General features: G+C 42.0%; 1 protein-coding gene across 1 annotated transcript in view; it reads right to left on the reverse strand.

The window, feature by feature from the left end:
* Positions 1 to 25,704, reverse strand: part of LOC117775498 (adhesion G protein-coupled receptor A3) — a 181,334-nt gene extending 155,630 nt beyond the window's left edge. Inside the window, exons 1-2 of the mRNA XM_034608698.1 lie at positions 24,722 to 25,704; positions 10,894 to 10,965 (exon numbers count right to left, since the gene is read on the reverse strand). Coding sequence (XP_034464589.1) covers positions 10,894 to 10,965; positions 24,722 to 24,957 — 308 coding nt within the window. The 5' untranslated portion in view covers positions 24,958 to 25,704. The remainder of the gene's footprint in view (positions 1 to 10,893; positions 10,966 to 24,721) is intronic.
* Positions 25,705 to 27,348: the final 1,644 nt, after the last annotated feature.

Here is a 27,348-nt window from a genome sequence, read left to right on the forward strand (position 1 = left end):
GGCAGGGTCTGCGACATAATGCACCAGAATGAGTGCCAGAAATTTACAACAATCGAAGGAAACTATTTGAAAGTGTTTTCTGCATCCTTTTCTATGAATAACTGTCTGCCACGTCCCAAAGCGTCTTCTGTGAGTAAGCTCCACACATCTGGTCCTCTAAACAGGATAAAACAAACTCCAAGAAATATTTACAAAGCAAATATCACATTGTGAGGTTTGTGTTGAAATCCGGCTCCGAAGTGCATCAGCGTCCGATTTGAGGAAGAAGAAGCACCGAGGGTCATGACATGAAGAGGTCTCCTTCTTTTAACCTCCTGTGGGCTCACATCCAAACAAGGGTGCTGCTACTGGTTGTAAGGCTTTTGCTGTGGTTACTGTAACTTTCAATGGTTCCCCACTGGTCTGTCCTTGGGATCCCATTTCTTCTCGGTCATTACAGTCAAAAGCCACACAGCAGTACACATAACACTCGTTGAGGTTTATTGCAACCCTTCTCTTTACTGCTCCTCCTGTTCAAGATGGTTCCTCTACACAGATCACCAGTCAAACATACTACGACACAGATAAAACTGTTTTCACAGAAAAATAGGTCTGGTACGAGGGTCAAAGTTTGTGTGTGTGTAAGAAATAGCGAGTTTAATATAGAGGTGGACCTTGGAGCGTGCATACCTCCGCAAAGGCTGACGTCCTATCTCACCATGTTAAAGAAAGTGAAAAACAATTCCTTGATCTGACCGTTTAATCGGATCTGCTCCAAATTTGTATGGGTTCTTCCTTGGGTCATGCCCCAGACAGACAAACAAACAAAACACAAATGGCAGTGAGAACATAACCTACTCGGCGGAGGTAAATATCCAATGTCATATGTAGTTAAGTGGTGGTGGGCAGCAGGAATCTGTACTTCATTTTCTTTGAAGCACGCACAGACGCACCCCCAGACTCTTAACAAGATTTTATCCAAGTGCCATTAGAGAGCTTAACCAAGTGTAATAATATCCTAACTGTGCAATATTATCATGTGCAATATAACTGAGTATGTGCTTTTATATCCTACATTTTACACAATTTGTTTGTTTTTATATATATTTATAGACTTTAATGTGTCACTTGTCTGTGAGTTATGTTACTATTGTACCACTGGGACACTTCATAGTGCAATAACAATAAAAGCATTTAATTTAATTTAATTCACATGATTGCAACTCAACCACAATCACTTGTCAATGCACATAGAGGACTTCACCTGTCTGACAGGACACAAAGACATTTTAAGGTAAGGCCTCATGTAAATCACACTATAAGGATGCACACACGCTCACAGGCAAAAGCCAAGATGTCCTAAAAAAAAGAGAAAATAATAACTCGCTCAAATAAAAGCCATCCATCCATAATCTACATCTTTTATCCTTTTGAAGGTCACGGGGGAGCTGGAGCCAATCATGAGGCTTTTCATGTTTCAGCACTGGATGCGCAGTAGCACCATAAAGCAAAAACATTACTAACTGAGAGGTGGAGAAAATCTGAAAACAGGGGAAATAAAATCCAAGTTCTGAACCAGATAATAGCTAGAATAAAATAAAGATATGGTTCTCTGCTCAGTTAAGGTAAACGGAAGGCCCTGGCTACTGCTTGAGAAGATACAACACACACACACACACACACACACACACACACACACACACACACACACACACACACACACACACACACACACACACACACACACACACACACACACACACACACACACACACACACACACACACACACACACACACAAATGCTACCTTTGTTGAGACGTGCCCCATATATCCACTGTAGATACAGCTGGAGCAGCTCAAATGAGATGAATGTTTAAACAATAACCATTTTCTACTCCCCCAGCCCTGTGTGTTTGAAGAGCAGCAGCAACCCTCAGTATAAACTCCACCATTTGTGGTTAATGTTTGAAAAGCTACTGAAGTGCTTCCCAATTAATTTAAACTGCACTGTATATCTTATCCTGCTCAATTTCTCCCGAGCCATGTGACCCCGAGGATATCGGCCTGCTCACTGTGTGACACTAATGGGCAGATCCTTCCCCGAATCTAGACAATTAACCACATCACACAGCCACACTGACACCGAGGTGCGCGCACACACACACACATATGCTCACAGGCACGGACACACACACACCGACTGGACCACACACGTGCTCCAGGCACGGCCTTCACACAGAGGAGCAAAGCACAGTTTTTATGTTGAAAACAAACAATATTTAATCAAGCAGAGTCTCATTAAATGGATCTCGGCCCTGATGTAATTATCAAAATACCATCAGATTCACAAAAGGTCAAATTGAACATGAAGAACATAAGCAAATAAAAGCTAATAAAAGCAAAGCTCGCTGCGGCCTCTTGGGCACTCGTCCAAATGGAAAGTGATGCTGCATGATGTATTCCATCGTATGCGCACTTAATGAAATGAGACGATGGCATACAATCATTAGTACAACTTGTATTATATTTCTTAGTGGCATGTTGGTGTCGACACGGCTGTGCACAAAGGCACCTTGTTACAACTCAACAAGACCAATCCCACCTGTGTCACCGCATAAATATGTATGAAGTGGAAAGTGGAAGTAAAACAATTTGTTAACTCATCAAATAATTGACTAACAGTATATCTGTCAACTTGGATTATAGTTTAATTCTTTCAGTCGTTTAACCTCAGAAAGAATGTCAAATATCTTAGTTCCTAAACTCTAAAGAACTACTGCTTTTGTCTTTATATAACATTTTTAATTGTCCGTCTCTGTACGTCTGTAGGTCCAATCACCACTGTCAGTGGTCATGGTCAGTCATGGTCACCGGAAAATGAACCCCACAAACATTGTTGATCACCTGATTGATTATAGTAGCACTAAGATGATATTCCATGTATTTTGGTGAAATATCTCAACAGCTCTTGAATGAATTACCATGAAACTTGGTACAAGGGTTCACGATGTACAGAGAATCAATCTACTGACTTTCGTGATTCTTAAATACTTTTCTACCAATGTGTGGTTCACATTTCTGGTTTAAGAAAAATGTCCCAACAACAATTGGTTGCTATTGAAACTCAGTGTAAATTCAGTGTAAATAATCTGTGTAGTTGCAGCCTGAGCAGTGATACCATAACAAGTCCTCCAACCAAACAGCCATGTTGCTTGTCCCTACCCTCAAATATGACCAATAGAAACCAACAACAGGCCCTTATAGAGAGTTTAGCTATATGTATAAGCACATAAACTACTTGTTAAAGCGTAAGTATGTGGATCACAAACTTTTCCTGACTGTCCTCCCTTCAGAAGCTTGAATGTTTTATCAATCATTATAATTAGGGAAGCAAATGATTAAAAAGGACCCAAGTTGATTTTTAGTAACATAAAGGTCAGCATAATAGCATCAGCAAACTCTTGTTTGTTTATTTTCCCTTCATAAATTAGATTACTTAACTTTATACGTTTCAGGCCCTAATTTTCCCCTGAAGTCATTCACACCCACGACCCTGCAGTAGCTCTATTGGCCCCCAGAGGTGCTACACCCCCAGTTTGAGAACTGCTGATTTGGTGAACGGTTGTGGTTTGGGATAGAATAAGTACAATCTTAAGGTTAGAGGACTTTCATCATTAGGGTTACAACAAACACACAGAGAAGCTTGTGACGCGGTCATGGATAAAAGACACAACGCTGGTTTCACACTGATCTCACACATGGAACAAACTGCGGCCTACTGACTGAAACTCCTGTTTTGTCCGCTCACCCCATTAAGTCCTTCTTTATGTCACCTGACTTCTCCTTTGCACCCGCCATGATTACAGCGGCCACTAGAGGTTGCATATCAATAAAACACAGCTACGTGTCGCATTAAGCTTCTTGCACAGACGACCTATGGGGTCATTTTTTAAAGGACAGTCGGGATATCATGACAGAGGTTGATACTGTCCTGTACAGTACAACAGCCTACTTTGGTTTTTGACAGCACTTCAGCTGAAGAGCAGGCAGCGAGTCCCTTTCTTTACTCCGCTCATTCCTCCTGTTAAAACTCTCAGTGCCGGTGTCATCAGCTTGACTAAGTGTAACGTACATTGGCACCGACGCTGATGCTAATGTGGAATGTGTTTATTGAAACCATTTATTCACTTGTTAAATATTCATGGGTCAGTTTGCAAATGCTTTGAGGGAAGGCTGGGCCACACGCTCTGAATAACAGCAAACACTCACCCGGACTGATAACCACCTACTGGAATGCAACTAAATACGTGTTGACAGCCATCGTGACAGCCTTGTAGCTACCACTGCCAGAGAATCAAACAGATATGGACTTTTCCTCTATGTGTGTTTGCATTATATACAGGACCTGTGGGTATACATTAATTATTTAACCTTCTTGGCAGGATGACACGGCGCACAATCAAATAGCCTACTTTAAACCGTCACCACTCATTACTGTAAAGCTGGTTATCATTTTGCATAAAGGGTTGAAGTTATTTGTATGTTTTATTTTGACAATATATTTCATATCTGACAGGTTTTCAAAGAGGAGCGATGCAAGTCTTTGCCACTTAAACGTCTCTGAACGTAGTCAAGGCGATGCTGATTACACATTTCTCAAACGCCGCCGGAGTGCAATTTATTCCTGGTGGGTGGATGAGCAGTGCTTATGGGATATTTGCTGTGATTTTCACTTCTGTCACTTATGTAAAGACACCTTCATTCCAGCCTACACTCCAAATTAAAACAGTCACATGAAACAAACGGAAGCAATTCCACAGCAGACAGAGGAAAAAGAAACCCCCGAAGTGTAGAAAAAGGTTTTCTTTGTCAACAGCTCCACAACTGCTTCCTATTTTGGAACCAGTGTTCTCATCAGCGTGAGATATTTCTATCAGAACAAAGCAAAAGGTTAAGGAGAGTGTGAAGCAATTTCTTCTGAGAGCTGCTTTTGATCCGAGCCCTCTTGCTCTCTTTCAGTTTTTAAAACAGCATAACACAACAAAAAGGAGAAACAACTCCCAATACCCCCAAACTGTAAATAAATATATGTTTCTATGAAATTATGACGTATTTTGCTGCATCCATCCAGACTTCTTCTACTTCTCCGTCTCTCCGTCAATAAAAATCGGTCACACCCATGGCTCTCACATGTTTGACCTCAGCTGTGACCCAGCCAGTGTCTCCTGCAAAAACAACAATAAAACCATTCATATTTCAAGGCTTCGCTTTGATCCATTTAGGTTTTCATCTTACTCCTTGTCCTCTCTAAGGTAAACAGACAAAAAAACAAACATGCTTTTACGTGAAAAAGGAAAACCTGGAAAATACAGATTATCACTGCAATAGCCGACTGATGCAAGCACGAGTTGAAGCAGAATATAAATTCAAATACAAATATGACTTAATTATACCATAATTATATATTTATAGTGAACAAATTAAAAGAGACTAATGTAAGACTAAATCCAGAAACATGCACTGGGGGTTTAATCAGATGAATTAATTCAGGGTTTTCTCTGCCACCATATAAAACTAATGATGGTTACCACATAGACCGACGACATGACAGCTCCCAAAAGTGAAGCCAAAGCATCTTGATCGCCATCTGGTGGCTGACTACAGTAGAGGCCTCCTCCATGTTAGCAGATGGGACATGGTGCAAAATGAGTACATGTCAAATAAATTCTTCTGAAAGATGGCTTTTGTCATTTCAGGTAGTTCATATCACACTGATGTTTGTCATTTTTTTCCGGAAAGTTTGGATTTAATTACTAATTTGATATAAAAACGGGGTGAAACGTCATGATCGACAGCTGAAGACTGACTCACGATTGGTGGAGCGCACCACTACCATGGCTTCATCCCCTGATCACTGCTTCGCAGACTCTTTGCTCCAAATTTGCAAAATGGCATCTTTCGCATCTTGAATATTAGGGCTTCATTTCAAAAATAATCTCAAAACATAACTGTCTAAAAGCATTGCCATGTTACATAAAACTAAGGACTTCCTGAATCAGAAAACATTATATTTAAAATGCTGCTCCCTTATTGTTCCATACATAAATTCGATCAATCCGGTTACCATGAACCATCAAATCCACTTATATGCCAAGTTACATGCCTTAATATATAATGATTTAAACACTGGTCGAATCACGTATAAAGCATATAACAACATCTTTGTATACATCTTTTTATACTGTTGGGGAGTGACCCTAACGGTATAAAAAGATTATTTGATTTGCGACAGAGCCGATACGAACTGAGGGGAACAGGCAAGTATTTGGGGTTTGATTCAATAAATTTTAGGGCCATAAGGTTGCCAGTTGCATTCTTCTGGGTATGAAGGGGAGGCATGATAAGCTAAGACTTCAGCCTACACCTTTTTGGTCCACCTTTTTCCTTTATTTATTTATAAAGTTCACCTGAATTTTCGGGAAGATTTGTTGTGTTGTGAACAGGTCTGGGCGTAAAAAAATAACAACCTGTTTTATGTTTCTTTTGTAAATATAATATAAGATAAATTAATATGGTATTTTTAATGGTCCAAAATGATGTGAAACTGTGTGCTATCTCACCCCCACTGCCACCATAGCAACAAAAGAAAATAAGACATGTGATTGCAACATTTCAGTGTTTTTAAAAGAACATCTATCTACCTAAATAATGTAAAATGTAGTGAAATGAGTATTAAAGGGAAAAAAATCTGCTTTTTATATTTAATTTCTTTTCTTTATAATCAGGTCTGTCAGTTGGGGACACATTATTTTCTACACATGACATCAGTGCATAGGAATATTGACAGAAGTGACACAGTGATATTTAAATCTTTGACTGAGTGGTCTTCTGCTTTAATCAAGTGTTATTGACTCCAATGGGTCAATGATACTGAGATTTTTATCTGCTCTCGCCACCACTAACCTTTGACCTTTGAGCCACTGAGAAAAAGCCCGGGGTCAGTCAGGTTTATGATCATGTGCTCATTGCGCTTGTCCCACCTGCACTTTGCTCTCTCCCTAGTATGGACCTCACCTTGCATCCATTCCTATGCACAAGCCGTCGCAGGATGAGGATGTCCTTCAACGGTGTGCCACGCCCCCATCAATCACCTCGCGAGGAGACACGAGGAAGACTGAATAAACGTCACCTCGCCGGTGGGAGCGGTGAGGTTTGCAAAACTTTGAAAAGGACGCCTCCTCACACCTCCGCACAACACAACTTTTCAAAATGAGTGATTGCAGATGCCATTCTGAATTCTGATTGTGTCTCCGCGCTGAGCCCACGTCCACTCTATCTATTCAGCCCGCCGTCAAACTCCTCAGGGTAGACAAATAGCGTTTGGTTAAACAGATGAAGAACTACAGCCGCTACTCTCAATAAAAACATTTAGACAGTCTGCTGAGAATAAAATTTCACTGTCACATCCACCATTGAAACTATATAAGTAGAGATACTTTATCTGTAAAGCTTATGGTGCACAAAAAGCCTGTGGCAAGTAGGAGTATGCTTATTTTAAGAGCAGCCATTTCACATTTTACAATCCTAAAATACTTAAACTTTATGTATACATCAATACATAGGTTTGAGCTATAGTTGTTATTTAGTAGTTTGAAGTGACTGTTGGATTGTATAACACAAAAATCAATATTCTGTTTGATTAAATCTATTCTTGGGTTCAAAAATGTGTGTAGGCAGAGAGCAGCACTCCGCATGATATAGGTCATGCAAATATTCTATGTATTTCTAGTAGGAATCATCTCATTTTGCCAAATTAAATGTATTTTAAAGCCAGTATATCGATAAAAACATCATCACACCACAGTGTAATAATCGGTATGAGAACAGAACAAATATGCTGCTCTCATCTCATTCACACAGATTCTTCACACACTGCGAGCTTCTGCGGTGGGAACCCATGATGAAGTGGCAGAAGCTGCATTCAGTGTCCCGACCAGAGAACAGTGACGGGCTTTGTTCCGGCGTCGCTCCCGTGGGACCCAGTTTGGCTGATGGTTAATGGGCTTGTGTCCATATGGGGCGATTCAGGCCATCATCCAAGCCTCCATTAAGAGAACACTGTCCAGGCAAATTACACTAAAAGCATTTTCCTTGGGGAATTAACAAAGTTGCTGATTATTTAGTGTTAGGATGGAGCAGCAACAGAGGTTTGGTTGGTATTGTATTGCCAAAAAAATTCCCTGGATGTTAGATTACAGATAGCTTCCTGCTTCACATCCTCACTGCAACAGGGTGAATAGAACTGCATTTGGGTTACTCGGAGAAAAAATTACATCTAAAAGGGGAACTGTTGCTTAGTCTGTGAACCAATGGGATGTCTTTTGTGCCTTTGGATGAGCTTTTAAAAATATATGATTAAATCTTAATTATGGGCAATTAACTGGAGGGATGGGTCAAAGAAAAATAAGCTTTTTGGTGCATTCAGATTTTTGGGAGTTGGACACAGTCTGAGTATCTTTACCTCTGCTGCACAAGTAGCCACAACTTTATGAAAATCAAATGGTAAATAGTTGGAGTATAAAGCATTTTTCAGACATGAGCTCCAGAAAATGTCCCCACACTGAGGCCTGGACTTTGTCCGGAGTTTCTCTTTCACATATGAACAACGCAGCAGGAGATTCTCTGGTCAGACACGTTCACAACAGCAAAATGCAGGACATGACATTTCATTCTGCGGCTGAGATCACATGTTTCTGTTTAAAGCACATCAACACTGACATTGGCTCAAATTACCGAAAGCTTTCAGATCTCATTCTTTCCAAAATGACGTCTTTGTCTTTTTTGTGGCTCCTCGCTTTAATGTTGAGATATTTGTCTTCTTTTGGGGGGTTTTCAGTTTTGCATCGGTCGCATGTTAGAAACGTCATCATTATCCTCTGGAATAATGTCCTGCTGTATTATCCCATAGACATGGACATAGGCAGGAGAAACTCCAGAAGAACGTCCGCAGCAACTGACTCATCTTAAGATAAGAAAATTAACTCCCCTTCTCTCTCCTCTCTCTCCTCGCTCCCCAACCAGTCGAGGCAGATGCCACATTGTACAAGAAATACACACAAACTATGTACTGTGGCTTCTCCAGAGTACGTGGAAAAACACATTGCTCGTGAATTTTTATTCACACCAGCAGAGATCCTCTGGGAATGTCAGCGTGAGTTTGTCAGTCAGTCACTTTGAGATTTCACAACAACTACTGAGTGGATTGCCAAGACATTTGGTACAGACATTCATGTTTGCCTCAGGATGGATTGCAACAACTGTCGTGATCTTTTACGTTTTCGTCTACTGCCATCATCATTGGTCTGTGCCTGAATGCAGCCTTTTAGAGCCGCTGGCATGGCCGCAGAGACTTCTGAATGCTGTGAGCAATGAAATGCCTTTCACCTCCATTGCCTTGGGGGTGGAGGTAGAAAATGTTTCAAGTTAAAAAATTAATTTGAAACATTTAGACCAAAATGAACCGCATGGGTGTTTCCCACCAGCGGTAAATAAGAAAATTATTCTGTAATTTGGATAAACTAACTCTTTAATGAAAATTCCATTTCATGCAAAAATAAGCTTGCTCTGGGATCACCATGTTTCCAATAATGCCCTAAAAGGTCTGTTTGTCGAAGTACATGTGAGTCCACAGCAGCAGTAGGAGTGCTGCAAACACACACACATGCATTATTAAGCTTGTCAATCAGCTGCCAATTCACCGCAACCCTCAGATCCAGTCAGCCAGCCGTCGTCCAGTCTGTCGGCCAGGGCCAGACGAGAGAACAGCTGGCCGCCACTTTCAACTCGCTAGGCTACCTGGCTTGGCATCAACTGCTCGCGACAGACGCAGCTCTGCTGCATGTGGCAGGACGGACGGACGGGCTGTACCCGGAGAGTGAGGTGAAAGAAAGGATAGGGCGCGCAAACTGCTGCTCCGAGAGGTCAGCCATGACAAACCTTTGGCGGAGTGTCCTTAAAAGCGATGCAATCATCTCCCCATCGCTCCAGCGGGGCAGGAGGGATGAGGCTAAAAAGATTTAATGCCACTAATAAGGCCCGGGGAGACAGGTGACATCATCCTGTAAGTCGACCATCAAAAGAGGAGTGGAAGAGGGGGCAGAATTATACCACGGACTTATTCCAATCTGAATGTAACTGTCGAGTCGTCAGGGAGACGGGGGGACGGGGACGGGGGGGGGGTGGGGGGACGGACGAACTGTCATAACAGTCAAAGCAGCTACTGATGTACCTTGTGTGTGTGTGGGGGCTTAATATATGTGTGTGTGCATGCATACATCTGAGGATGATTGACTGAAGGGGGGGAGAGTTATCCAGCAGTTCTCTGGGCGACATTTCAGGCCCTCTCTGATTTCCTCATCATCAGCCAATGTCAGTGTCACCATCAGGGAGAGAAGCAGTGATCACTGGGCTGGATGGAGGTGAAGGCAATCAATAGTTGACTTAAGGGGGGCAGGCTGGAAGAGCCAGAGCGGCCATCATAGAGCTCATCATCAAGCTGCACGCATACCGCCCTCCGGGACACTGCATATATTGTGAGAATTGTCGATATGGACTCAGTCAGTCACACTGTCTAAGCTCCTGAACTCGCTCTGCATTAGGCCTTTATATGACGCTATATATTATCCCTTTTAAGACATTTACTGTGGCAATTAAGGTTAAGCACAAGGGCTGAAAGGTGAAAACCACTGGCAAGAATCCCGCAGGGTAAACCTTGCCAAGGATTCCTACTCCATTCCCGCCATGTCCCCGCCTGTGCCTTTCCCCCCCGCGAGAGAACCAGGCGCACTCCTGCGATGACAGCTATTAAAACTCTGGGGAGGACAAAACACTTAAGAGCGCTTGATTTACTCACAGTTTTTCCAAGGCAGCCAAGCCGTAGAAGGAGCCGTTCCGCAGCAGGGAGATCTTGTTGTTGCTCAGGTTTCTGTTTAGAGGCAAAGAGTAGATGAGGTGAGCATATGGAATGAGTGAGGCATGGTACATCTGTAAATATAAAAAAAAAAAAATCACAAGCTGCAGGAGATTCATTATTCAAATGGCTGATAAATTGTTTATCGTCTTGCCTTTCAATATGTTGGCAAGAGATAAGGATTTATGTGGGATGAGATTGCGGCTGTAAATAACTCATCCCGGACATGTTTCTGTCTTGTTTCTGGTTGTTTGTGGTAAAAGTAGGTAATGATCCGAGGCACCCCCAGCGCTCCACCATGTCAAAAGTTTAGCCTAATAGAAAAGCTTGAAGAAATGCTGCTTCAGCACAAGTCAATCATCCATTGCTCACATTGCAACAGCAAACAAATCAATGCAACGCACCACCGGGATCTTTAAGTGATGAATTAATATTCAAAAGGTGAAGCGGAGCCTCGATCTTTATTGTTGCAGTGACAGTCGTCACTATATGTTTCTTTATTTTCTCTTTTTTGGATGAAGGCTGTCTGTGCTGAGCGGTGAAACGAGAAACTATATGTACTTAAAGTGATGCTTTTCAAGGTTTTGCTGTGGTACTGATTGACAAAAACACACTGGGCCTTAGGATTTGAGCTTTACCTCAAGCTAAACACACCAGAGTGAAACCATATGAATACAATCACATGAACACACCTACACCTATATTAGTATACCGAGAGTAGAGATGCACTGATTTGACTTGTTCAGGCCTGATATAAGTGCTCATACCTGAGCTTTGGGTACATGCCAGTGCAGAGTACTGTTTTTCAAGCACTTTACAGTATAGTGTTCGCATGCATGTACGGCACTTTCTCTATCGCACATCAATCACCCATGCTGCCGGAATGGGGGAAACTGGGATCAAACTGCTGACCTTCTGGTTAGTGGATAACCCGCTCTACCTCCTGGGTCACAGCCACTCGTGTACTATAATAAAACCCTTGACTGCAAAATGATTTTTTCAAGACTGGAAAATAAAATGTAACAAATATAGTAACATACATACAGATTTAGTGGTTTGTTGTTTAATATCCCATAGTATTAGTAAACTTGTAGGTGGAGCAAGCATGAAAAACCTCCAAACTATTCAAAGATGAGATTTATTTTTGTAAAGATTAATTTTGTAATAATAGGGAAGGCACCTTTCCTGCAATGTTAGTGATGGTTAGGATTGGTGGACTGATATATGAGCTAATGAGGAATGGCATCATGTCTGTGGTCAGTGATCAGTTGTACTGGATATTTACTTTAGCAAGTAAAGAGTCAGATATTTCCCTAATGTTGCTCTGTATCTGCTGGATGTGTAACTTGGCACACACTGCTCAAGCATCATTAAAGCATGAGGTGATAATCTGTTATTAGTGCTCAGGGTTTTGCCTCAAATTATAAGACTTAAGCACAGTTGTGCATTTATGTATTACAACAGATATTAATTTTGAGTGGGGAGGGAACTACAGAGTTTTAAAGAGTGTTTCATTATAGGCAATTTGAAGCCTTATTATGTTGCAAGGTTAGTGAGTGTCTTCAAGTTCATCTTAAGAGTCATTCAGAATAAATCAGCTTTAAAAGTGTTTCCTTGGTCAACTTTAACCTGCAGGAGTTTCTGAGATCTACTGGAACACGTTCTGCTGCCGCTGAGGAAATACATTCATGACGAGTGTCTCCTGACAACTGAACAGCGAAAATTGAACCAGTGAGAAAATCTGTCAAACACCCAAATATCTGACATGTGTCACAGACGATGGGCTCAAAAAAATGAAGTCTGAAAAATGTTAACTGTCAGAGAAAATTACCATGTGACAGGAACTAGAGGAATCAACTCTCTACAGAGACTGAGTCAGTGAGCTGGACGTCTCCAGCGGGGATGATTGGGAAGCTTAGAGGCGTTGTGTCTATAGGTTGTTGCACTGCACCAAGTATACATCATATACATATATAAATACGTATATGTATACATACATATACAAATATGTCATAGTTTGTATCGAAGAATCTTATACAGCTATATTGCTTTTTACACCCTCCCCCTACCCACGCACACACACACGCGCACACGCACACAATTTATTGGGAGCTGTAAGCCACAGTGCAACAGGGCGAGCAGCTAATGATTTATATTGCGCTTATTCTACAGTCCAGATTCACATCATTTTAAATACACCTTGGACAGCGTTTCTGGATTTCATGTCTGATAAAATATTGATTACTCTCGCCAGCTCTTAAATCATCCTCTGCAGGGCTGCTCTGTGTCTGTGACACTGTGGATATGTGCATGGCCATGTGCTTTGACGGCTGAAACCCATCTTTGCATGTGTGATTATGCTTATCTCCTGTCAGCATATGACCACACACATATATGCACACACATACTTGCACAGGGTCACTCCCCTCCATCATCCCACCCTCTTCTTCTAAAAAGGTGGGCACTGGATGTGACTGGCCAGGTTCAGAGAGAGAGAGAGAGAGAGAGAGAGAGAGAGAGAGAGAGAGAGAGAGAGAGAGAGAGAGAGAGAGAGAGAGGTAATTGGGATGTGTCACCAGTCTTCTCTATGACGACAGAGCGCTTGTTATAGCTGCAGGGAACGTATACTCAATTTTAACCCTAGGATTAAGCAGTGGGATCCCACAATGCATTGTGCTGAACAGGCAAATTGCTAGGACAGACTGCTGGGGAGCCAAGCGGAAGTGTGCGCACTGAAAATGTCACGGTGGAGACTCGCACTCTGTACAGAGAGACACATAAAATAATTAAACTTCTGCTCAATCTAGACACAAGAATGTACAAAATCGTGTATTTGTCTGGACAAAACTAGTAAGAAAAAAGCTCTGGAAATGTATGAATAAAGCGCATTTTTGTTACTTCATATAACAACCTTGCTTTTCCATATTCTTTGGGGAAAGTACCTATCTCTCCCCAGAGTGATAACAGTTGTCTTGGCAGGAAAAAGCGGGAGTGAAGACAGGAAGTTGCCTCTCAAGGCCAGGATGGACACAAACTTGTGTCAGCAAATTCATCTTAACATTCACATCTGTATTTACATTTGGGCCTCTCCCAGAATGGGACAAATAGTCAGGATTGAATAGAGTCGGGCTCAGGTGCCTGACAAAATCAACAGGGCCTATACAAGAGACATATAATACAATTTATCGACTGATAAGCTGATACTCAGACCAGACAAACAGGCTGCTTATAGCTTTCTTAGGTTTCCTCTCGTATTGTTGCTTTTAAAGTAAATGGAGACCAATGTAAATCGTTAAGTTTCCGATGGACAATCACTCCTTTGAGGATGGGTTTAGCAAAGCATAGACGAAATGGCCGACACGTCACCACTTCCTTCCCATGTAAAAAAAACAAGCCAAAATATCCTGGATATCCTATTGTGAACGCATCTGTGCAGAGACTCTCCCACTGCATTGTGCATGTGTGAAAGGTTGAATTCTCCAGACTTTACCTGCAGGTCATGTTTGAAAACAGCTTAGTTTGGTTCATGTCCTGTCTACGAATATAGAAGAGGCGGGGCCTATGACGTTTACTGCAGCCAGTCACCAGGGGGCTATCAAGACCCCTTTTTTAGTCTACAGTGAACTTTGAAGCAAACAGATGGGAGCTTGTAGAATTCACTGGATGATACTGTGTAGGAAGGGACTATAGTATTAACCAGTAGCCATTTAGGCAGGCAAAAGTGAGTAAGCAATTATTCATAAGGATTTTTATTGTTGTTGATCCAGACATCAATATTCTGCTGGGGTTCTGTCAGATCGGATTCATCTTGACACAAAGCTCCAGATATAAACCAGCATGGAGTCAGTTGGACAAGGTGAGAAACTGCTTGGAAGACTGAATGAATTTCACAATATTTCACATGTAGATTTATCGGAAGATAAACTCAAAACAGTATCAGTTTCAGAGGCCAAGTGGAGTTCATTCTTGTATTTCAAGCATCTATCTATACTAACACTTCCAAGTTCTGAAACACAGCAGCAGCACCTTTTAAAGCCACGTACAGATGGAGTGATGAGGTGATGGTAGTCAACACTGAGATCATGGGATACCAATGCTGTCACTGTGTTTTGTCCCACGTCTCCTCTGTTCCCCAGACCGCTACACCTCCCTCTGCGGACAGACGCTCCACTCAGGGACAGGCAGCCTCTGTTTGTGCAAACTCAAGCGTGTCCCGAGTGTGTGTGTCCCGAGTGTGTGTGTGTGTGTGCGCGCACGTGTCTGCTTGCTGACCCCTGCATGCCTATCTCAGGCCTCTGCGTAATATCCAGGAAATAACAGGAAAAACAAAATTGAACATTATGTAAACAACCCATGACAAACTTCTGGAGCAACCGTCCAACTCTCTATTTACATTATCAATTATGTTCTCTGCGGATAAGCTGCTTTCAATGAGGGAGGAGAGCACGGACTCAGCATTGTCTCTGTTGGCTACAGCAAATGGTCTTTGTCATTGCTTACTGTGTTCCTACATGAGTCACAGCCAAACATGTAGTAGACCTGGCAAATGGTGAACCACCACAATTCTGCCAAATAAATAACAAAGAGCATTTTGTGCTCTGTGAGCTCAAAATAGCAAAGGTTGAAAAAAGTTGGTAGTGAAAGCATTAATAATAACTTCCCGTCCAATAAACTTTTTTTTTTAATAAAGGTCCTGCATGTAGGTTTTCGTGGCAGCTACTGGTGAGTTTGGTGACCAAATAATACCCTTTCCCTCACCATTCCCTTTCCATTTGTTCAGGAGAATACAAAGTCTAAGTCAAAGTCAACTTTATATTCAACTCTGCCATATGTACAGGACATAGACGGGAATGAAATGCCGTTTCTCTCTGATCCCCGATGTAAACATATAAGTAGACAGAACAAATAAGTACGCAAAATAAGTACTTAAAACATAGTATACACATAGTATGCAGTTGTAATGGAACACGGTATATAGGATGAAAGTAGTGCAAACCGGAATAGTGCAAAAATGATAATGTAATATACAGTACATCCACAGGATGTAGTAAATAGCATATAGAGCAGTTGTTGTGTGATATAAGCATTTTCAGTCAAAAAGATGAAATTACTACAAAGAGTGACAGGTGCATGTTTGCATTGAAAACATTCAGTAACAGTTCTTGTTGTTTGGAGGTAGGGGGTGGGGGGTGGGTTGGCTGGTGAACAAACGTTTCTCTCTAGAGCCAGTGTTGGGTTTGTTCTTTCAGGGCTTCTAAAGAAAGATGGCTGTTTCACAGCAAGTGGACCTGCTACCTATGTCGATTTGAGTCATTCATATAGATATAACCAAGAAACCAAAACAAATGTGGGTGATAATACTCAAATGAATACACAATTATGAATATTATATTTCATTTTGCTCAAACAGATCCCCTAAATCCTACAATCTCCACCATTGAACGATGTGATAACTCATCATTTTAAAATCTAAGTACCACATGACTGAAGAAGCCTCTTAGCTAAGAGGTGAAAATTCTCCAAGTATCTACAACCAAGTCCACTTGCCCTCGATTCTTCTTAGATAACCATCACCTGCATAACTGTGAATCTTCACAAACTTATTATAGCTGAAATCAATAGTCAATCAACTGTTAATGTTCATTAATGCCATTCTCATAACACACTCAGACCTATGGATAATGAACACTATTGATCCTGATTAAAAAATTTCTCAACTGTCTGTTTTATGAGTTTTAAAAACATTCTGGTGTTTTATTATTTGCGGAGCTACAGCCACGTCTTGAAACGTTGGCTTTGCAGAAACTGCAACTAGCCGCCAAACTTGTTGGTGTAGCAACTGGGAAATACCTCCAACCTGTTGACCCTATGTTTTTGGCTCCTTACATACTGTTAGCTCTCTGCACTGCTAACACATATTACATTGAGCAGATCAGCCCAATATCTCCCCTGTTGTCACCACATTCAGCTCTCAGCTAGTTAGTATCAGAGTGATATTCTATGTGCATTCCTTGGCTAAATCTGGGCTCATGAAACTTTTACCTTAGGCTCACATGATTTTTCATGGCAAGATTCTTCATTATTTTTTGACATTTTAGAGATGCAGTAATCAACCAATTCATCAATAGTAAAAAAAAATGTCATGGTTACAGGCCTGAATCTTATCATTCCAAAGTCACATTAGAATTCAGTCCTTGAGCTTTGAGGCTACAGTAGGAGTTATTAAACATAGTGAGTGAGATTCATATCAACTCTTCCCTAAAACAGCAGCTCTGGCCTTCGTTCTCCCTCCACGTCACAGCTGGGATATTTCCAGCGAAAAAGTCACCGCTCAAGAAAGCAGCCGGGATGCCACGGACCAGGGACATCCAACAGTGTTATTATCGGAGGACAGAAGCAGAAATAGATTCAGCAGATGCCATCCAAAGCACCAGTCATGACGACCAAGTGGAGGAAAGATCACAATGTGAACTATTACAAACATGTGGATCCACACAGGCGCTTCACACAGGCAGCCCTCTGTTATTTTAGAAGATCGGGTTACTAGACACGGCTAACCAAAATAACATATTTCATATCTACTAACATTTATCTTGGATGGGAAACAGACAGTGTTTCGGGGCTTGTCTACAGATGTACAGTATGAAGAGGTTTCACATGGTCTCGAGATGAGAACACCTGTGACACCATTACAGAGACGAGTGTAAAGAAACAGTTATTTGATCTAGTAGAATAAATTTACCATGGACTATTATGGTCACGTAAAAGGACAAAAAAGTCTGAGATAATGAGAATAAAGTCCTAATTTTAGGCTGTGTCATTATAGAGGGGATATCAGCTTGTCACTTGCATTAAAATGAGGAACGTGGAGCATCTAGTGAAGTTACACTTTAGTCTAGGTTTCACATATTGCATGTTAAGTTATGGATTTGCCTCAAGGCAACACATTATTATAAGTATCAAGACTTTGACTGTGCAAGAAACTGTATCCAATCTGAAGAAAGAACCACGAGGACTTAAAGGAACTTGCTTCTTTTTTCGTATTTTCTCAAGAAACAATTAGATCGTTCAGGAGCAGGATTTTGGATCCAATAGGAGCGGATCTCTAGAGAGCAGAGTTCTACTTGCTGCTTATTTTCTCCAAATTATTCTCAAAATATTATGACTTAGTACAACTTCATTCCTGTTATATTACAAACTTATTCTTGAAATTTCGTTTTTTCCCCCCCTAAATATACTACTCTGTCATAACAATTAACCATAGGGTGCAATAACTTGTGATTTCAAAAATGGGACACTTCAAACACTCTAAATTTATAGAACTTTTGGCATTGCAGATGATATATTTTGGTTTATCGGTGGTAAATTAAAGTATTTAGGCATAAAATATCTTGAGATTATTGCTGAGAATTGGTGTCTCTCCTGACACACACTGCATTCTACATTTTGTGCCACTGACAAGCAACAGGGCAGATTGGAAATGTAGTCCACAATAAATTTCTGTTGTCTGCTAAATACTCAGATTTCCAAAGGTCCAACACTGATGAATCTCTAATCAAACACTTTTCCCTCTTCTTTATTAACAAAAAGAATCACAGACACCATTCACATGGTACCAGGCTTCTTATGTTTAGTCAGTGCTGATTTTTGCATTGTCCTATACTATGTCTGGTAACAGATCATATCAGCTGCAGCTAATGAACATTATCTCTTTGAGTCACTTGTCAACATTCTCTAGATCAGTTAAAGGTACCTCTGGGAGTTTTAAACACCAGTAGAATGGTTTTCAGGTCTTTTTATCTTTATTACTTCCAGTAAGGTTATGTTTCCATTTGTGTATGTTTGTTTGTTAGTTACCAGGATTACGCAAAAACTACTGGATGGATTACCATGAAACATGGTGGAAGGATGTGGTATGGGTGAAGGAAGAACCCATTACATGTTGGTGCAGATCAGGGGGCAATACAGAATTTTTTGTTCACTTTCTTTAACATTGCGAGATTGGGCAATTTTAGACATTTTTACTGATTTCCGCGGTAATAATTCATGGATCTCGATAAAAAAATCTGGCATGTGTAGGGAACTGATATCTATGAGCATATGCAATTATTGCTTGATTGAATTTTAGAGGACTGTTGGGCCTTGGTGGAGGTATGCGCTCTACTGAGTTCCATTTTGCACATGAATACCCATGCAAGCAAGCGGTGTGATTCTCATGGATTCCATTTCTATAAAATGCTTTCAAACCACAACCCTTTTCCTGAATTTCTTTAATAATTACACTTTAAGTGTAATCACTGATTCGTCAAAGATGTGGGCAGTAGACATCTAACATGTTGTGTGAAGCCTATTTTGCCAAAGTTCTTAGAAAACCATTATAATAAATGGTTAATGGGATGGTAATGGAATATTTGGCTAATAGACGTGAAAGAGGGGAGTTGATTTTTTAAGTGACAAATACTGCGACTTCATGCACACATACGCTGTGACTCACTGACTCAAACCCACTATGCATGTCCACACAGTCATGAGCAACACACACCACCACACAGCGCCGATTAAGGCACGTCTGGGCTCCTGTAAGACAGGAAAGAGAGCTAATGTGGTTCCCGCTGTGAACAGAAGCAGCACACATCAGGGCTTTAATCACCTTGTTTCACAATGAGTCTGAAAACAGGGAAAAGACAACATGCCTCTAAGTTGGCCTCCTCTGCTCTCTCAAATTTATGACCCTTTAAGTGACATTAGTATTTACTCAGCGCTGTAGGGAGGAGGCAGGGAAAGCAGAGCAAAGAAGTATCCTTGGCAGACACTGTATTTATCTTTACCTAATATTTTTAGATGGTAAGTCTGGGTTTCGACATATTCTTGGTTTTTCCAAGACTGTAGAACAATTTACAGACTCCTCCCTCCCCCAGCAGTCATGAACTCTTGATCAGGGAATCATTACTGTCTAAAGCAAAACTGATCACCCGTTTCTTTAAAGCACGCCACATGAACGGTAGTTAAGGAGCGTTTCACAAAGCCAATCTGAGGGCCAGTGGACCTGCACAATCTCTGAGTGATGTATCAATACACATCTGCAGCCGCCTGGAAGAAACCTTGACAAAACACTAATCCTTTTCTGGCGCAGGCATTAATCGATAGCGACTTATTAAGGAGACTGGCAGTTTCTAGCATGCAGCAGTGTTCCAGCTCGGCCCTGACCCCACCAGTCCTGCACACAGAAATGTTCAGACTTGTTCTTGGCTTGAGCTATTGAAGAAAGGAAAGTGCTGCAGATGTAAAAGTATTACACCCTCTGGGACTTTAGACGACTGACATTGGAGAGTGCACTCATCTAAAGATGAACCTTTTGCTGTTTTTTAAACGTTCCATATCAGTGGAGATAAGCACAAGAGAAGCCAACAGAGAGTCACTGAGAAAAAGTGAATGGCATGACTGCTCGCAGCTCCACATGGGAGATGCAACATATTTTCACAGGGTCATTTTGGTCACATCTCTTTAGATCAACAGACATCTCTCTGTTTATATGTGTGTGTGTGTGTGTATGTGTGTATGACATATCATTTAACGCATTTAACACTCTGAATTTCTTGATGCTGTACGCACTCACAGGTTTTGTCAGTGAGGTAATGCACGGGAGGATATGAACGGGCTATGTGTGCACGTCAATGAAATATTCATGTAGAAGTACTCAGAACTCGGAGGAGGGTAGAGCACAAACAGCACCTCGGCAGACGAGAAAAAAGCCCCCGAGGAATAACAGCAAGAGAAAATAAGAGAGAGGGAGTGAATATGAGAGGAGGGCAGAGAAGAATATACAGAATTATATTTATAGCAGTACAAAAACATAAGATGAGAGAATGCAGAAAGAAAAAATAACAAATAAAATGCGAGTGTGTTCAGGCATTCAACATTTGTCTGTGAGGATGCACTCAGATCGATATAAACCTCTGAGCCCTTTGATGAAGCTATAGAATGAAATGACAGCGTATCCAGTGCAGCAGCAGAATATTTAAATCAACAGCCTTGTTTCCTGTGGTGTCTCATGGGTCTTTCTCTATACTGGTATGATGACTGACAGCTTATTGTCGTGGTTTGGAGCCAGGAAAGGCCTCGTCCTGGTCACTTCCCTCTAGACACCAGAAACAGCCCCCTACCCTCTTTCTTTGAGAGGATGACGATGATCTCTCCCTCAGTCGGGGAACAACCAGGCCTTTGAGGAGCTTCGTGTGGCGAAAAAATTCGATTAAATTGGATTAAACAAAATACCTCTCGTAGGTTCTTCTACAAATTCCGACAACAAGCTGTTAGTATCATATGCTACGTTTCGACCAAAAGTATCCCGAATACTTCTAGCATTTCTCAAGGACTATAAGGTTCCTGAAGACCATTGTTTGCCTTTGTTTCCACAGTGGTCCACAGATTAAGAGATTGGGCAAATTAGACAACTGACATATAAACAAACCAACAGTTACATCAAGCTGTTCAACCTCAGTCCAGCAGGAGGCAGAAATTGAGAAACCATAAAACAACAATGACGCTATGTAAATCGAGTAACACTCCAACAGCAAACATGGCAGATTGACATCCTGCTTATATTGATCAGGAAAGAGATGAGCACCATTAACAAAGAATATTCAAAACACTCAAAAGTCCTCGGCCAATCAGGCATCTTCAGGACTGCAAGCTCCACGTCAAAGGTGCCGGTACTTGTACCTGTAAAGCACTGTCCCCCTAGTCTATCTAAGGACTATCCAAAGGGCCTTTTTGGAGGGTAAACAATTTTGGTAGTGGAAATAAAAGCAATAAAATGATACAGTAAAAATGTACATTTGTTTTAGGTATTTATCAGTGATCAATTGGTCAATGACCGTTTTTATTGACAACTTACATGAATCTGAAGAACTGATTGACGGGGTTGTTGGCCAACAGTGCTAGTACTTAGAAAAAGTAACAGATAGATGGCCTAAACTTGTGCAAGTCTAAAGATATAACGAGAGGCGGTAACAAGATGGAACATGTGATGAAAAGAAGAAGGCCAGCACAAAGAAATTTACAAAAAGTTGGTGTCTCAGGTAAGTCAAAAACTTTCTCTTTTCGCTCTGTTTTTGGCCTCCACCAACTCCTGACTGGGATCTCTCTCTAAGGCTGCTCAGTACTTTCTCAGTGGGTTTTCAGGGCTTAGTTCGTAACAACAGCTGCCTACTGTGGTAAAAAAATAATAATAATACGCAACATTCACACAATTGTTGAAAAAAACAAATCACAGTGAGACACACTCAGCAGGTAAGACTAAACAGTGAGAACAAAATGCAAAGTGTGACCCAGGTCTCGTTACAGCACAACGCTCAGGGAGAGGATTTTAGTTATGCAAGCTGTGTTTCTGTGTGTGAGCAGTCTCCAGCAGTGAAGAGACTCTGAGGCTCAGTTACAATCAGCTGAGACAGTGCAACAAGCACGTCCCCATCCACACAATCACTTTGTAGCAGTCACATCATCTAAATCAGCCTCAGTCAAGTGATGTTTCACCAAACACTTCCCATCTTTCCCAACATCTTCTCCTTCCGTGCCTTGAATGGCTCTTTCGCTGCCTCTCGACATCCCCATCTCCCATCTTCCCTCTATCCCCTTGTCTCTGGTGCAATCTGTCCCTCTGCTCCCCCTGGACAAGCAGCGTGTCCTCCTGTTTGAGTGCTGCCTGAGACAGGTGTCTGCTACAATCTCAGCTGCTGCTCTCCGTGGAGAGAGGCTGCCTCTGTTGTTGAAACGATTAAACCACACAGGTCCCAAGGTCAACAGAGCTGTCAGCCCCCCCCACCCCCCCCCACATGGACGATAAGGAAAACAGGTGGAGGTGTTAATCTGGGGAGGGTGTTAGGCTGCACAGAGGGTTACAGACTCTTGTGTACAGTTTATTTTTAACTATATTATTTATGCTAATGTTCATTCATGTGGTATTTTTTTTGCATTTGCAAGGTGCTGCATTATTGCAGGGTTTGTTCCTCATGAGCTTATATACACATCGCAGAAAGAAAAGCCTGATGTGCGTCTTTAATTAGAGGTGGCATTTGGATGTGGGTTAGTGTATATCTGGGTTAGATCTGGGCAGTCCACAGGGGGAGATCGGTATGTGCATGCTTCCCTTGATAAATCTGTTTATTTGCACAGCACATCTAAACAAAAGAGCGAGCAGAGAGGCCACTTCAGCACGACAAAGGTCACATTTCCTAATGCAGGAAAACTGCTTCCTGGCCAGCTAGAACTCAGCGCTAGGATTTAGTGCACCACGGAATACGACTCACTGAGGAACAGGCCAATTTGTACAGCAACATCGCTTCCGATTTATCAAGTGCACTAAGGAAAGATCTCATTTCTTTGCAAGAATCCAGCTGGTTTGATAATTGTGGTATCATTTAAAGTCTTAATAGCGATATTCATCTACGTTGACCACTTTAGAAATCAACCTTGGTTAGTACCTGCGAGCTGCAAAACCACCCCACCTCTGACGCATGCTGAAAACAAAATAAAGCCATTAGCCACTCCACACAAGAACAAAAGCACCCCTGCCTACACGGAAGCATACACCACTCCAACTAAATTGCAGTAAGCAAAGTGCTTCCATTAATCAACTGCACTCAAGGTTCAGAATGAGTGGTCGGCCATAACTTGTCAAGGGCCTTTACATCTAATATCAGCTTTTACACTCCAAAGGCAGATCTTAAGTTCCCAAGAATAAAACAGTCTATTAATCCAGCAGTCAATCTGTGCATCTGCTCACAGAGGGAAGAAGGACGTTTAGTGCTACTTCGTCTATCGCTGAATTTATGTTTAAATAACTCTGATTACAATGCAAATATCATCCATAAGGTGCTCGGAGAAATGTGAAAGACTCAGGCTGATGTGGCAACTGTAAAGGCTCAGGACAGGTGAAGCTTACACATACACATGTTGCTGTCAAATGTGGAGAACTGGTTGGTCCTCAGTAGCAACAAGAGAGAACTGCACACTGTAATTTGAATTTATACGTGTCTCCAACTAAAGCAGAGTCAGTATAGCTGTTTAAAAACAGAGTTAATCAGAGAGAATCCCAGATCTGGGTAACTTCTTATATCCAGTAAATACCGGAGAGCTTAAAAAGCATTTTTGGAGCTTTTTAGAGATGTTTGTGAATCACAACATTTCACTGCAACAAATATCATTTACCTTCATCCAAAAAGACACTTTTCCTACCAAGCTGGTTACATGACTAATGAAAATGAATATTCACATTTACATATGTACAATCTAATTCAGTCAAGTGTTCCCCATGATAGACACACAGTCCTCAGAGACAAGTCTCTCAGGTGCAATGCCCCCAGGCAGTTATTTCAGGACACAAGGGAATAAGAATGATTTTAGTGGTGTCAGACATTTAAAAATGTATAGGAAAGGATGCAGCAGGGTCACAATACATATAATCTCAACTCAAATCTGATATAGTTTAAACAACTTTAGACCAAAGGCCAACCTTTAACTGCACATGTGCAGCGTTTCACGTGCATCAGTGTCACACATCTGCCATTTCTGGCACCACAGACTTTCCTATTCAGGATTTGTTAAGTGGTTTGTCTGACATACAATACATCCTATCGCTCTGCCCTTTCCATATTTTGCCATTTTCAAAAACCTGCTGATTGAACAGTGCCAATGTTCCTGAATCAGCTCAGGATCCTGATGTGTTAGTGTCAGGGGGGTTTGAACCTGTGGATGAGAGCCATGCACTTACAGGGACACAGTGGTGTTGGGTACGAAGCTGGGCTGCAGGGTGTCCATCAGGTCCACATCCTCACAGGCCACTTTGACCCGGAGCGGCTGCTGCCTGCTCAGCTCCTTGGACCTCTCCGCCGAGCAGTGACAGCTGTCAACGATCAGGTCGGGGCAGTTTCTGTTGGCCACGCTGGACTCCCACAGCCCGAGGACCAGCGCGACCATTACGCACAGTGAACTCATCGGCGCTCTCATGGTGGCGGACTGGGATTGTTCTTTTAAAAAACACACGCTCCTGTCAAGTTACGTCCTCCCAGCTCCTGTGACGGGTCGGGACCATCTCACGGTGTCTCCCCTCTGTCCGGACCTCATGTCCTGCCGCTCACCTGCTGCGTCTCCATGCGCTGGAAACTTTCGACGCCACTTTTAGCGTTGGACCTGGACATGAAGTTTAACCTGGGTGTTGTAAAAAGCTGCATCTTCCTCATGTACTCCAGTTTGAATTCCTGCAGCTTGTCTCCTGCGCTGTGGTTTGCGCAGGGAAAAGTTCCACCGGTGCGCTTTCAAAGTCCGGAAACATTTTCACCGCGACGCGTCCTTTTTTTTTTTTACGCGAAGCAGCATCAGTCAAACAAGTGTTGGTGTTGGGAAATGCTGCCTCGTTATCCACTTTACACAATGTCCCCTGTCCGTCACTCTCACTCTCATCCTGCACTTCTTCTCCTCACCATCTCCGTTGGACTTGTTGCGCGTGTGAGTGTCCGCAAAGTCCCTCCCCGCCGAGGTCCTGACAGGCTCCAGGCTCAGCGTGGGCACCTAAATCTTCTCACATCACCGACACCTCAAAAACACAACAGTCTACAGTTTCCTTTTTAATTCCTTTCACATTGTTGTTCATTTCCAGTCGAAGTGGAGTCGTGCCTCTGATATCACTGGATGACAAAACAAAAAGTGTCTCTCTCCACTGTGTCACCTCCAAAGGCCCCCAGGGGCCCCGCTCGGGATAAAGCCTGATAGCTTGATTTCTCCAACACAAACTTATATTACAGGGTTGTTTGACTTCCTCAGCACAGAAGACTAGACTACCAGGCCTGCAGTGTTATAGAATAACTATGATTAAATAATACAAAATAATACACTTGATTTAAATATATATGCACTTCAAATGCAAATATAAACAAACGCCAAGTTATGATACAATAAAGCAATAAAACGTCTAGTTAAAGCCATTTTCTACAAATGCTTTTTTAGGGGAGTTATAAAGGAGGATTCTGAGGTGGCTTGTCTGATTGATTTTAGGAGGCTGATCCGCAGCGGGAGCCCTGACAGCGAATGCCCAACTCCCAAAAGATAAGTGAGATGGATGGATGGATAGATGGATGGGAATCAAACCTCTCTATGAGAGAATCCCACCTGACATTGTTGAATAGAGAACAGAGGAAAGTTCCATAAGCATCGCCAGTGATAAATCTTAAAGTGATAAACTGAGTCCAAATGTTTTAGTGTTGTAGAGGATCCATGTCTATAAATAACATCACCATAGTCCAAACATTTACACTGTTTACACGGCTTGATCTAAAATCTTGAATCACTTCTGAGTCACCACAATGATCTCCAGAACAACTTTGATTCGGGACTCTTCTCTTTTTTCCTTGTGTAATATAAAGATCTGTTGGCCATAAATCCACAATCAAACCGTACATTGCTGTGTCGTCTTAATAGGCTGAGATCCATATTGCTGTGCTTTCATTAGCCGCACGAGAAGCTGCTGCAGGCGTCGGGCACTTTTACGAGCAAATGACACACTTGTAAACCTGACATTCATTTAAATGACGGCAATAAATAAAGAATATGAGCTGGAAAGTGATCCGATTGACACAGTAACACAACGTTGAACTCGTGGAGGTGATTAACGACTTTGAATGCTTTTTTATGGCTGAGTTTAAAATCCTTTTTCTAAAAGAGAGGAAAAGGAGAGTTTTAGCCATTTAAAAAATCCCGTCATGCTCCTGTAGTGATTGAAAAAGTGGGTGTGAGTTATAAATAAATGTGTCTGCCTATAAACCATTTTAAGATGTAGAAATAGTCCCCCAAAAAAACAGGTTCAGCGTTCATTAACACTGTTCTCTGCTAATAAAAGCCGTTCCAGTTTGCCAATTCCACCTCCTGACACAGATACAGACAATGTGGCCTGCTATCTATCTCATAATCCCTGAATACACTTATTCTTATCTGAGGACAGAGAGCTCGTACAGCCCACACAATGTATCCAGTGACATCAATCATGTCTCTTGATGCCGGATCATCTGTATAGAGGGTTTGGCCCCCGGGAGACAGAAGCTGAGACAGCTGGCTGGACAGGCTCCTGGGGCAGGGGCAAGTTCCTTCCCCCTGTGTGTTGTGTGTGCACTGCGCCCCACGCCAAATTCCTCCCTCATTATCCACATTGTCTCGGATGCAGGCCCCGACAGCACAAAGGAGGATTTGAAGCCGCTCCCACTGACCCTGCGAGCGGCCCGCGCTCCCCGTTCTTCTGTCAGACAGGCAAACACGTCTCCTTTCTCCCTGCGCCATGTTTATCCACATATGGCTCAACGCTGTGCTCCCATGACACCCTTTTCGCACTGTCACTCACGCTTGTTTACA

The sequence above is a fragment of the Hippoglossus hippoglossus genome, chromosome 15 (genome assembly GCF_009819705.1).
Source record: "Hippoglossus hippoglossus isolate fHipHip1 chromosome 15, fHipHip1.pri, whole genome shotgun sequence".
In the NCBI taxonomy this organism is placed as follows: Eukaryota; Metazoa; Chordata; class Actinopteri; order Pleuronectiformes; family Pleuronectidae; genus Hippoglossus; species Hippoglossus hippoglossus.